Consider the following 13440-nt stretch of genomic DNA (forward strand, 5'->3'; position numbering starts at 1 on the left):
GGTGCCCTGGTTTTTTATTTGTTTATTTGTTTTAGGGGCTGAAACAGGGTCTCTGTCACCCAGGCTGGAGTGTAGTGGCCCAATCATGGCCCACTGTAGCCTCAACCTCCTGGGCTCAAGTGATCCTCCCACCTCAGCCTCTCAAATAGAGTAGCTGGAACCACAGGTGTGTGCCACCACACCTGGTTAGCTATAAAATTTTTTCCTTTTTAAAAATGTTTAATATTTATTTATTTATTATTTTTTGAAACAGGGTCTTACTCTGTCACTCAGGCTGTAGTGTAGTGGTACGATCTTGGCTTACTGCAACCTCCGCCTCCTGGGTTCAAGTGATTCTCCTGCTTCAGCCTCCTGAGTAGCTGGGACTTCAGGTGCCCGCCACCATGTCTGGCTAATTTTTTTTTTTTTGTTAGTAGAGATAGGGTTTCACCATGTTGGCCAGTCTGGTCTTAAGCCCTTGACCTCAAGTGATTTCGCCAGCCTCAGCCTCCCAGAGTACTGGGATTATAAGTGTGGGCTACTGTGCCTGGCCAGTTTTTAAATTTTTTGTAGAGATAAGAGTCTCTCTATATTCTGCCTGGGCTGGTCTCAAACTCCTGGCCTCCATTGATCCTCTTGCCTAGCTATAATATCCACCGCTCCCCCCTGCTGCTTTTTTTTTTTTTTTTGATACGGGGTCTTTTGCTCTGTTGCCCAGGTTGGAGTGCAGTGGCGCAAATCTCGGCTCACTGCAACCTCTGCCTTCTGAGTTCAAGTGATTGTCCTGCCCCAGCCTCCCATGTAGCTGGAATTACAGGCATCCGCCACCACACCTGGCCAATTTTTGTATTTTTAGTGGAGATGGGGTTTCATTCACCACGATGGCCAGGGTGGTCTGGAGCTCCTGACCTCAAGTGATCCGCCCCCCTCAGCCTCCCAAAGTGCTGGGATTACAGGCGTGAACCACCATGTCTGGCTTCCCTTTAGCATTTCTTGTAGGGCATATGTAGGGACAAATTCCTTTTGCTCTTATTTTTCTATGAATGTCTTAATTTCTCCATTGAGGGATAGTTTTACTGGTTATAAAGTTCTTTTTTGATGGTTTTTTTCTTTCAGCACTTTAGTTATGTCATCCTACTGCCTTTTTTACTTCAGTGATCACATTTTTAAATTTTTATTTTCGGGCGGGGGATACTTTCTGGCAAAAACTGGAAAGCCTGCTGAACAAATTCTAAAATTAACATTAAAAAAATGGACATTTTGAATATTAAAATGTTTTCACTCTGGGAATCATTCTTTCACCTTTTCCATGCCCTGTTTGATTTTACTGACTGTTAAAAGTTGTCATCATCTGTTTATTTAGTGATTTCCCCCCCCCCCCCCAACTACTTTTGCCAAGACTTCTTTCTTGTCATGTGTGGACACTGACATTTTTCATCTTGGTGGTCAAACCAGTAACCTGACAGATTTACCTAAAGAATTGGCACCAAAAAGGGAGGAAAAACCCTCTGTGGGTATTTGAAGATAGGTTCTTTATTGAAATATTTTTGCAATAAATAGTCTGACTGTTTGCAGCTTGGCCTTAGTCTTCATCTTCTGGTTGCACAGAGCTCAAAGATAAATTAGAGGTGCAAGCCTATGCTTCTCTCAGGTCTCCTCTGACCATGCTTTTAGCCCTGGGCATGTGTGTAGCACCTTGAATGCCCTCGAATATATGGGAGTCTTTCAAAGCCCTTAGTCCCTAACATATCTTCCTTCTTAGACTCTTTATTCTGAGGCTTTACACATTGCTGCTTGTCTTGTATGCTGTCTCTTACCTCAGAGAGCTTATTTGTAGTATATATATTTAAATCCTCTCAACAGATGCCAGCTGGGAATCTCTTCAAAATGCACAGCTATCATTTTTGAGACGGAGGTTGATATTGCTTCCACAGGTACCAGCAAGCTGCACCAAGAGTTTAATCTGCTGTCCCCATTGACACTGCTGAGTTGGGGAATGGGCGATGATAGGCAAGTATGCAAAAGACACTATAGTGCCTTCTAACCGAATTTTGCAGCTTCTTTGTTAAGCACTCCTCCTTTTGTAAGTTTTATTAGATTCAGGAATTCTGTAAAAGTTGATTTTGGTCAGTTTTTGTCAATCCAAGTGTTGTTTCATTGGAGAGGCTTATTCTTGAAGTTTCTAATAAACGATTTCCCATGATATCACTCCTTTCATTTTCTCAAAAGGTTATCACTTGGTATGTAATTCAGGGTTTACTTTTTTTTTCCCCTGTCAGCACTTTAAAGCTGTTACTCCATTGTCTTTGAACTTACATAGTTTCCAATAGGAAGTCTGATACTAATCTTTGTCTTTCTGTATCTTTCTGTATCCTATTTCTTTAGCTTCCTTTTGAAGTTTCCTTTTAACTCTGGTTTTTAGCAGTTTGTGTATTTTGTTGTATTCTGCTTGGGAATTCTCTGATCTTACATTTGTTTTGACATCTTACGTGATTTTTTGAACATTCTTCCCCATTATCTTATCAAATATTTGTTCTGCCTTGTACTTTGTCTTTCTGTCTGTAATTCTAACTATACCTATGTTATTCCATTTGATACTGTATAATGGCCTATTGTGGACTGTTAGGTCCTACTATCCCTGCTTTTAAAAAATATGAGACTTTATGTTTTTTAGAGTCATTGTAGGTTCACAGCAAATTTGAAGGAAGAGTATAGAGTGTGTACTTACATTCTCTGTCCCTACACTTGCTCAGCCTACCGTACTGTCAACATCCTGCATTAGAGTAGAACATTTTTTAACAGCTGATCAACCTGTATGACAAGTCATTATCACCCCAAGATGCTACTTTAAGTTAAGGTTGTGATATCCCCTTTATCTTTTTTTATTGTGTCTATTTGATTCTTCTCTTCTTTATTCGTCTTGCTAGTAGTCTATGAATTTTGTTGATCTTTTCAAAAAACCAGGTCCTGGATTCATTGATTTTTTTGAAGGGTTTTTTGTGTCTCTGTCTCCTTCAGTTCTGCTCTGATGTTAGTTATTTCTTACCTTCTGCTAGCTTTTGAATGTGTTTGCTCTTGCTTCTCTAATTCTTTTAATTGTGAGATGTTAGGGTGTCAATTTTAGATATTTCCTGCTTTCTCTTGTGGGCATTTAGTGCTATAAATTTCCCTCTGCACTCTGCTTTAAATGTGTCCCAGAGATTCAGGTATGTTGTATCTTTGTTCTCATTTGTTTCAAAGAACGTCTTTATTTCTGCCTTCATTTTGTCATGTACCCAGTAGTCATTCAGGAGCAGGTTGTTCAGTTTCCATGTAGTTAATTAGTTTTGAGTGAGTTTCTTAATCCTGAGTTCTAGTTTGATTGCAATGTGGTCTGAGAGACAGTTTGTTATAATTTCTGTTCTTGTACATTTGCTGAGGAGTGCTTTACTTCCAACTATGTGGTCAATTTTGGAATAAGTGCGATGTGGTGCTGAGAAGAATGTATATTGTGTTGATTTGGGGTGGAGAGTTCTGTAGATGTCTATTAGGTCGGCTTGGTGCAGAGCTGAGTTCAATTCCTGGATATCCTTGTTAACTTTCTGTCTCGTTGATCTGTCTGATGTTGACAGTGGGGTGCTAAAGTGTCCCATTATTATTGTATGGGAGTCTTTAAGTCTCTTTGTAAGTCTCTAAGGACTTGCTTTATGAATCTGGGTGCTCCTGTATTAGGTGCATATGTATTTAGGATAGCTAGCTCTTCTTGTTGAATTGATCCCTTGACCATTATGTAATGGTCTTCTTTGTCTCTTGATCTTTGTTGGTGTAAAGTCTATTTTATCAGGGACTAGGATTGCAACCCCTGCCTTCTTTTTGTTTTCCATTTGCTTGGCAGATCTTCCTCTATCCCTTTATTTTGAGCCTATGTGTGTCTCTGCATGTGAGAGGGGTCTCCTGAATACAGCAAACTAATGGGTCTTGACCCTTTATTCAGTTTGCCAGTCTCCGTCTTTTAATTGGAGCATTTTGCCCATTTACATTTAAGGTTAATATTGTTATTGATCCTGTCATTATGATGTTAGCTGGTTATTTTGCTCGTTAGTTGATGCAGTTTCTTCCTAGCATCAGTGGACTTTACATTTTGGCATGTGTTTGCAGTGGCTGGTACCGGTTGTTCCTTTCCATGTTTAGTGCTTCCTTCAGGAGCTCTAATAGGGCAGGCCTGGTGGTGACAGAATCTCTCAGCATTTGTTTGTCTATAAAGGATTTTCTTTCTCCTTCACTTATGAAACTTAGTTTGACTGGATATGAAATTCTGGGTTGAAAATTCTTTTCTTTAAGAATGTTGAATATTGGCCCCCACTGTCTTCTGGCTTGTAGAGTTTCTGCCGAGAGATCTGCTTGTTAGTCTAATGGGTTTCCCTTTGTGGGTAACCTGACCTTTCTCTCTGGCTGCCCTTAACTTTTTTTCCTGAATATCAACCTTGGTGAATCTGACAATTATGTGTTTTGGAGTTGCTCTTCTTGAGGAGTATCTTTGTGGCGTTCTCTGTATTTCCTGAATTTGAATGTTGGCCTGCATTGCTAGGTTGGGGAAGTTCTCCTGGATAATATCCTGCAGAGTGTTTTCCAACTTGGTTCCATTCTCCCCATCACTTTCAGGGACACCAATCAGACTTAGATTTGGTCATTTCACATAGTCCCATATTTCTTGGAGGCTTTGTTCATTTATTTTTACTCTTTCTTCTTTACACTTCTCTTCTCGCTTCATTTATTTGATCTTCAATCATTGATACCCTTTCTTCCAGGTTATTTAATAGGTTAATGAAGCTTGTGCATTTGTCACGTAGTCTTGTGCCATGGTTTTCAGCTCTATCAGGTCATTTAAGGACTTCTCTACATTGATTATTCTAGTTAGCCATTTGTCAAATCTTTTTTCAAGGTTTTCAGCTTCTTTGCGATGGGTTTGAACTTCCTCCTTTAGCTCGGAGAGGTTTGATCAAGTGAAGCCTTCTTCTCTCAACTTGTCAAAGTCATTCGCCGTCCAGCTTTGTTCCATTGCTGGCGAGGAGCTGCATTCCTGTGGAGGGGGAGAGGCGCTCTGATTTTTAGAATTTTCAGCTTTTCTGCTCTGTTTTTTCCCCATCTTTGTGGTTTTATCTATCTTTGGTCTTTGATGATGGTGACGTACAGATGGGGTTTTGGTGTGGATGTCCTTTCTGTTTGTTAGTTTTCCTTCTAACAGTCAGGACCCTCTCAGCTGCAGATCTGTTGGAGTTTGCTGGAGATCTGCTCCAGATACTGTTTGGCTGGGTATCAGCAGCGGAGGCTGCAGAAGAGTGAGTATTACTGAACAGCAAATGTTGCTGTCTGATTGTTCCTCTGGAAGCTTTTTCTCAGAGGGGTTCCTGGCTGTGTGAGGTGTCACTCTGCCCTTACTAGGGGGTGCCTCCTGGTTAGGCTACTCAGGGGTCAGGGACCCACTTGAGGAGGCAGTCTGTCGGTTCTGAAATCTCAAACTTGGTACTGGGAGAACCACTACTCTCTTCAAAGCTGTCAGACAGGGACATTTAAATCTGCAGAGGTTTCTGCTGCCTTTTGTTTGGCTCTGCCCTGTCCCCAGAGGTGGAGTCTACAGAGTCAGGCAGGCCTTCTTGAGCTGTGGTGGGCTCTACCCAGGTCAAGCTTCCTGGCCACTTTGTTTACCTAGTCAAGCCTCAGCAATGGCGGACGCCCTTCTGCCAGCCTTGCTGCCACCTTGCAGTTAGATCTCAGTCTGCTGTGCTAGCAATGAGGGAGGCCCCATGGTCGTGGGACCCTCCGAGCCAGGTACGGGATATAATCTCCTGGTGTGCTGTTTGCTAAGACCCTTGGAAAAGCACACTATTAGGGTGGGAGTGACCCGATTTTCCAGGTGCTGTGAGTCACGATTTCCCTTGGCTAGGAAAGGTAATTCCCTTACCTCTTGCACTTCCCGGGTGAGGCGATTCCTCGCCCTGCTTCGGCAATCGCTCGGTGGGCTGCACTCACTGTCCTGCACCCACTGCCCAACACGCCCCTGTGAGATGAACCTGGTACGTCAGTTGGAAATGCAGAAATCACCCGTCTTCTGTGTCACTCACACTGGGAGCTGTAGCCTGGAGCTGTTTCTATTCGGCCATCTTGGAACCGCCTAAAACTATCATCAGAGAATATTATAAACACCTCTACACAAATAAACTAGAAAACCTAGAAGAAATGGATAAATTCATGGACACATACACTCTCCCAAGGCTCAACCAGGAAGACTAAACCAGTTGAATCCCTGAATAGACCAGTAACAAGTTCTGAAATTGAGGCAGCAATTAATAGCCTACAAACCAAAAATAGTCCAGGACCAGACAGTTTCATAGCTGAATTCTACCAGAGGTACAAAGAGGAGCTGGTACTATTTCTTCTGAAACTATTTCAATCAATAGAAAAAGAGGGAATCCTCCCTAACTCGTTTTATGAGGCCAACATCATCCTGATACCAAAGCCTGACAGAGACACAAGAAAAAAAGAGAATTTTTGACCAATATCCCTGATGAACATCGATGGAAAAATAAGTAAAATACTGGCAAGCCGAATCCAGCAGCACGTCAAAAAGCTTATCCACCATGATCAAGTGGTGAAACTAGCAAGGCTGGTTCAACGTACTCAAATCAAGAAATGTAATCCAGCATATACACAGAACCAAAGACAAAAACCACATGATTATCTCAATAGATGCAGAGAAGGCCTTTGACAAAATTCAACAGCCCTTCATGCTAAAAACTCAATAAATTCGGTATTGATGGAACGTATCTGAAAATAATAAGAGCTATGTATGACACACCCACAGCCAGTATCATACTGAATGGGTAAAAACTGGAAACATTCCCTTTGAAAACTGGCACAAGACAGGGATGCCCTCTCTCACCACTGCTATTCAACATAGTGTTGGAATTTCTGGCCAGGGCAATCAGGCGGGAGAAAGAAAAAAAGGGTATTTAATTAGGAAAAGAGGAAGTCACATTGTCCCTGTTTGCAGATGACATGATTGTCTGTTTAGAAAACCCCATCATCTCATCCCAAAATCTCCTTAAGTTGATAAGCAACTTCAGCAAAATCTCAGGATACAAAATCAATGTGCAGAAATCACAAGCGTTCTTATACACCAGCAACAGACAAACAGAGAGCCAAATCATGAGTGAACTCCCATTCACAATTGCTTCAAAGAGAATAAAATACCTAGAATCCAACTTACAAAGGAAGTGAAGGACCTCTTCAAGGAGAACTACAAACCACTGCTTAATGAAATAAAAGAGGACACAAATAAATGGAAGAACATTCCATGCTCATGGATGGGAAGAATCAGTATTGTGAAAATGGCCATAGTGCCCAAAGTAATTTGTGGATTCAGTGCCATTCCCATGAAGCTACCAATGACTTTCTTCACAGAATTGGAAAAAAGCTACTTTAAAGTTCATATGGAACCAACAAGGAGCCCTCATTGCCATAACAATCTTAAGGCAAAAGAAAAACCTAGAGGCATCATGCTACCTGACTTCAAACTATACTACAAGGCTACAGTAACCAAAACAGCATGGTACTGCTACCAAAATGGAGATATAGACCTATGGAACAAAAGAGAGCCCTCAGAAATAATACCACACATCTGCAACCATCTGATCTTTGAGAAACCTGACAAAAACAAGAAATGGGGAAAGGATTCCCTATTTAATAAATGGTGCTGGGAAAACTGGCTAGCTATAAATAGAAAGCTGAAACTGGATCTCTTCCTTACACCTTACATGAAAATTAATTCAGAATGGATTAGAGACTTAAATGTTAGACCTGAAACCATAAAAATCCTAGAAGAAAACCTAGGCAATACCATTCAGGACATAGGCATGGGCAAGGACTTCATGACTAAACCACCAAAAGCAATGGCAACAAAAGCCAGAATTGACAAATGGGATCTAATTAAACTGAAGACCTTCTGCACAGTAAAAGAAACTACCATCAGAGTGAACAGGCAACCTACAGAATGGGAGAAAATTTTTGCAATGTACTTATCTGACAAAGCGCTAATATCCAGAATCTGCAGAGAACTCAAACAAATTTACAAGAAAAAAAACAACCCCATCACAAAGTGGGCGAAGGATATGAACGGACCCTTCTCAAAACAAGACATTTATGCAGCCAACAGACACATGAAAAAATGCTCATCATCACTCGCGAACAGAGAAATGGAAATCAAAACCACAATGAGATACCATCTCACACCAGTTAGAATGGCGATCATTAAAGTCAGGAAACAACAGGTGCTGGAGAGGATGTGGAGAAATAGGAACACTTTTACACTGTTGGTGGGACTGTAAACTAGTTCAACCATTGTGGAAGACATTGTGGCGATTCCTCAAGGATCTAGAACTAGAAATACCATTTGTCCCAGTCATCTCGTTACTGGGTATGTACCCACAGGATTATAAATCACGCTGCTATAATGACACATGCACACGTATGTTTATTGTGGCAATGTTCACAAATAGCAAAGACTTGGAAACAACCGAAATGTCCCTCAATGACAGACTGGATTAAGAAAAAGTGGCACATATACACCATGGAATACTATGCAGCCATAAAAAAGGATAAGTTCATGTCCTTTGTGGGGACATGGATGCAGCTGGAAATCATCATTCTCAGCAAACTATCACAAGAACAGAAAACCAAACACCGCATGTTCTCACTCATAGGTGGGAATTGAACAATGAGAGCACTTGGACACAGGAAGGGGAACATCACATACCAGTGCCTGCCATGGGGTTGGGGGAAGGGGAGGGATAGCATTAGGTGATATACCTAATGTAAATGACGAGTTAATGGATGCAGTACACTAACGTGGGACATGTATACATATGTAACAAACCTGCACATTGTGCACATGTACCCTAGAACTTAAAGTATAATAAAACTTTAAAAAATAAGAAAAATAAATTAGGGTTGACTGTTGCTGTTAGTGTCTTGCTGATTTTGGACTCTGTTTTTACAAATCTGTAATGACACATCCATCATTATACATGTTTCACTGCCCTAAAAATCTTCTGTGATAGCATGTTTATCCCTTCCACCCACTAATTACTAGGTATTTAGTTACCAGGTATTTTTTTGTTTTTTTGAGATGGAGTCGGAGTCTTGCTCTATCGCCCAGACTGGAGTGCAGTGGTGTGATCTCGGCTCACTGCAAACTCTGCCTCCCGGGTTCACGCCATTCTCCGGCCTCAGCCTCCTGAGTAGCTGGAACTACAGGCGCCCATCACCGCACCTGGCTAATTTTTTGTATTTTTGGTAGAGACGGGGTTTCACCGTTTTAGCCAGGATGATCTCGATCTCCTGACCTTGTGATCCGTCCGCCTTGGCCTCCCAAAGTGCTGCGATTACAGGCGTGAGCCGCCGCGCCCGGCCCACCAATTCGTTTACTGTCTCCATAGTTTTGCCTTTTCCAAAATGTCATATGGTTGGAATCATGCAGTATGTATCCTTTTCAGATTGGCTTCTTTCTTAATAATATGTATTTAAGGTTCCTTCATGCGTTTTTAAGGCTTGCAAGCTAATTTTAATGCCAAATAATATTTCATTGTGAGGATGTGCATAGTTTATTCATTTACTTAGTGAGAATATGATGGTTCTTCCAAGGTTTGGCAGTCATGAATAAAACTGCTATAAACATCTGTGGACATTAGTTTTAAGCTCATTTGGGTAAATGCCAAGTAATGTGATCACTGGTAATGGTGTGGATTGATTGTAGTTTATGAACTCTGTCATCCCCATTTTATTTTAAAGTAATTTCTTTTTTTTAATTGACAGGATTGCCTTTGAGGTTGTTTTAAAAGTTTTTGAGTTGTACAGCACTTGATTATTTTGCTGCATTGTGAAAGGACCTCTCCAGCAATGATTACTTCAGAATTACCAGTGTTGCAGTAAGTATTGTAATTTTCTTGTTTTTTATTTTTTAAGGAAAATTTTGGGCCACTTATTTCTTTATGAAAATGCTGTCTTTGATGAGACATTTCAAATATGTTCTTTGATACTGGGACAATATGTTTGCAGTCTGAGTAGTAGTAGGGTGTGTAATTACCATATCCATTCATGGCTTTTGCTATTGAACTGTCAACATGTTTTCTGATAGTCAACAAAAAAATGTTAATGTCCTATATCAGGAGTCAGCAGACTGTGGCCCATGGGCCAAATCTGGCATGTTGTCTCTTTTTGCAAAATAAAATTTTGGATGAGAGCCGCACTTATTCCTTTATATACTGTTTATGACTACTTTGTATTACAAGTTGTGACAGTGATAGTATTGTCAGGAAAGCCTAAAATATTTAGTTTGACCATTTACAAAAAATAGTTTGGTGTCCCCTATCTTATACCGTACTCCTTCTCTGTCCCCTCCCTGCTTGCTTCTAGCTCCTTTATTATGATTCTTTCTTTTTCCTTAGATTGAGATTGTTGAGGTGTTCTGGCTACCAGAATAAGTCTAAGGGATATGCCAGTTGACATTTTTGATGGCATCCCATTAGATTTGTTGGAGTTATAGGAAAGATTTAGAATTGGAACTTATTTTTTATTTTCTTTTGAGATGGAATTTCCCACTGTTGCCCAGGCTGGAGCACAGTGGTACGATCTCGGCTCACTGCTACCTCCGCCTTCCAGGTTCAAGCGATTCTCCTGCCTCATCCTCCTGAGTGGGTGGGATTACAGGCACGTGCCACCATGCCCGGCTAATTTTTGTATTTTTAGTAGAGACGAGGTTTCACTATGTTGGCCAGGCTTGTCTTGAACTCCTGACCTCAGGTGGTCTGCTCGCCTCAGCCTCCCAAAGTGCCGGGATTACATGCATGAGTCAGTGTGACTGGCCAGATTTAGAATTGAGACTATTTTGGGAAATATGATCGCAGGAATGGGAGATATTATTCCTTTCATAGCTTTTATCATGATGCAAATCGGGAATCTGCATACTTTGATTCTCTATGATAGCAATGGTTTAGATATAATAAAAGTGATGAGCACTTTAAGCAGTTATTTATGTATATTATTGCTGCTCAATTCATTTACATACCTTATTTTCAAGAGAGAACCTGTGTTTGATCTCTTGGTCTTCTTTTTTCCCTTCCAACATTCTAAGACAAAAAGCTATCCATATTTCTTTAAACTGCTTGAGAAACCATCAATACTGTCCTCCTGTCCTTTCCCCGACATATGGGAGATAAAATTTATTTCTGCCTACTTATTTCTTTTTTACCCCTGGACCTGAGCTTGATATCATATATATATATATATATATATGAACATATATTAATATGGTATAAATACCATATTTATGTGATATTTAAGTTTGGAGTTCCCCCTATAGTATTTTCTTTCTTTTCTTTGTACTTACGCACTTCTGCCCTTACCTGGCCAAGCCACTATCTATTTAAGTCTTAGCTCAGGTGTTATGCCTCCAGCAAAGTACTTAATGTAACATTTTATAACCATCTCTTTTTTTTTCTGACCCATCTCCTAAACTGCATTGTGGGCCTTATTTTTGTATGTCCTACTGCTAGGACACTGTTGGGTATTAGTCAGGCCTTTAATAGCTCTTTGATAAAATATGAAATAGAGGTCATATTTAAATTGAAGTTGTATTACATGAGTTTGTATTAACATTATGATATCTAATGTATCATGCTTTGTAAGTGAATTTTTTTCAGAAAAATGTAAATCTGTAATATGTTTGTGGGTACTGGACAATGGTGATCTGGGAGCTGGGTAAATGAGCTCTGGTTTAGATCTGTCAGCCGAAGACAGTACTCTTGGTTAAACTGAGATGTCTAATTTTGGTTTTTAACATGTAGACGCTATAAAGACCACTCTAGTGCTTATCCTTATTATTTCTTGGCTTACTTAGATATTATAATTGCTGATGGATTTGTGACCTTAATGCTGTTTACTGTTAAGCATTGTCAAAACATTATCATTTACTACATTTTTATATTCCTGGAAGTCTACTAGGTTCTGGGTAGATACAACATGTAGAACAGACTTAGTTCTTTTTGCCAAGAAGCTTGTAAAGATAGATATAAATAAAATAATCACAAATACATAGTTCTGAACTATCATTGGTGCTGTGAAGGAAAAGTAGGTATTATGAGAATTTTAATACATGCCTTTGTTTAGTCTAGTTTTCTGAGGAAGAGACAGTTGAATTGAGGTCTGTAGTGGGGTTTAGGGGAAGAAGAAGGGAGACCAGATGAGATTATGTCATGCAAGGACCCTGAGATATGTTTGAAGGCCTGAAATAAAGCCTCCCCCAACTGTCCCCGGCTTTTTTTTTTCCTCCAGCACTGGGGATGGAGAGTGACATGAGATAAACTGTGAGTAGGGAGGAACAATATCATATCGGTACCTGCTAAGTCATGTTCAGAATTAGGTTTTTTTCTCTTCACTGTGTGTATTATTCCATGTTCACACTGCTATAAAGAACTACCAGGAACTGGGTAATTTATAAATATAAGAGGTTTAGTTGACTCATGGCATGGCTGGGGAGGCCTCAGAAAACTTAAAATCATGGCGGAAGGTGAAGGGGAAGCAAACACCTTCTTCACAACACGGCAGGGGAGAGAGAAGAGTGGAAGGAAGTGCCACACTTTTAAACCTTCAGATGTCATGAGAACTCACTATCACAAGAGCAGCATAGAGGAAATTGCTCCCGTGATCCAGTCACTTCCTAGCAGGTCCCCCCTCGACAGGTGGGGATTACAATTCAAGATGAGATTTTGGTGAGGACACAGAGCCAAACCATATCAGCATGATAGAGATATAATAAGATACATACTTAGAAAATTACTTAGTGTAGTATAATATTAGATGGGAAAGGCCAACACTAGAAACCAAGGGCACCTATCAGGAGAAGGATATTGCAGTATCTAGGGAAAAGATGATAACTTAAACGAGTTACCCTGGAGATAGAGAGAGGTAGACAGAATTTAGAGAGTTCTAGGGAGCAAAATCATTTTTTATATAAGATTTGATGTTATTCTTCCATGCTCTTAATTTATGTCTGGTAGTGTTACAAATGTGAACATTAGCCATTTGCAGGAGTTTTGAAGAGCAGTTAGTCAAAGTTTGAATTTCCATACCCCTTGACCTGTTATTTTCACTGCATATGTCCTAGAGAGAAACTTGATTGTGTAATAAGATTTATTTATGTACAAAAACAGTCATTTCAGCCCTGTTTGTAATAGTGGAAAACTAGAGACAAACTAAATGCTCATTGATTGGGAAGTAGTTAAATAAGTTCTGTGCATATTATGGAGTGCCATTCAGGAATCTAATGTATTTATATGGAAGATTCACGTGTATTTAACACTTAAAAAATGAAATATTGGTATTTATATTTTGAGAGAGAGAGACAGAGAGATGCAAAAGCCTAAATGT

The 13440-nt window shown here is 40.1% G+C and overlaps 1 protein-coding gene across 2 annotated transcripts in view; it reads left to right on the forward strand.

The window, feature by feature from the left end:
- STAG1 (stromal antigen 1) overlaps positions 1-13440 on the forward strand; it is a 402456-nt gene that overhangs the window by 111239 nt on the left and 277777 nt on the right. For both annotated transcript variants that reach the window (XM_025375719.1, XM_025375720.1), the window contains exon 2: positions 9829-9941. In XM_025375719.1, coding sequence (XP_025231504.1) covers positions 9913-9941 — 29 coding nt within the window. In that variant the 5' untranslated portion in view covers positions 9829-9912. The remainder of the gene's footprint in view (positions 1-9828; positions 9942-13440) is intronic.

This window comes from Theropithecus gelada, chromosome 2, assembly GCF_003255815.1.
Source record: "Theropithecus gelada isolate Dixy chromosome 2, Tgel_1.0, whole genome shotgun sequence".
Lineage (NCBI taxonomy): Eukaryota > Metazoa > Chordata > Mammalia > Primates > Cercopithecidae > Theropithecus > Theropithecus gelada.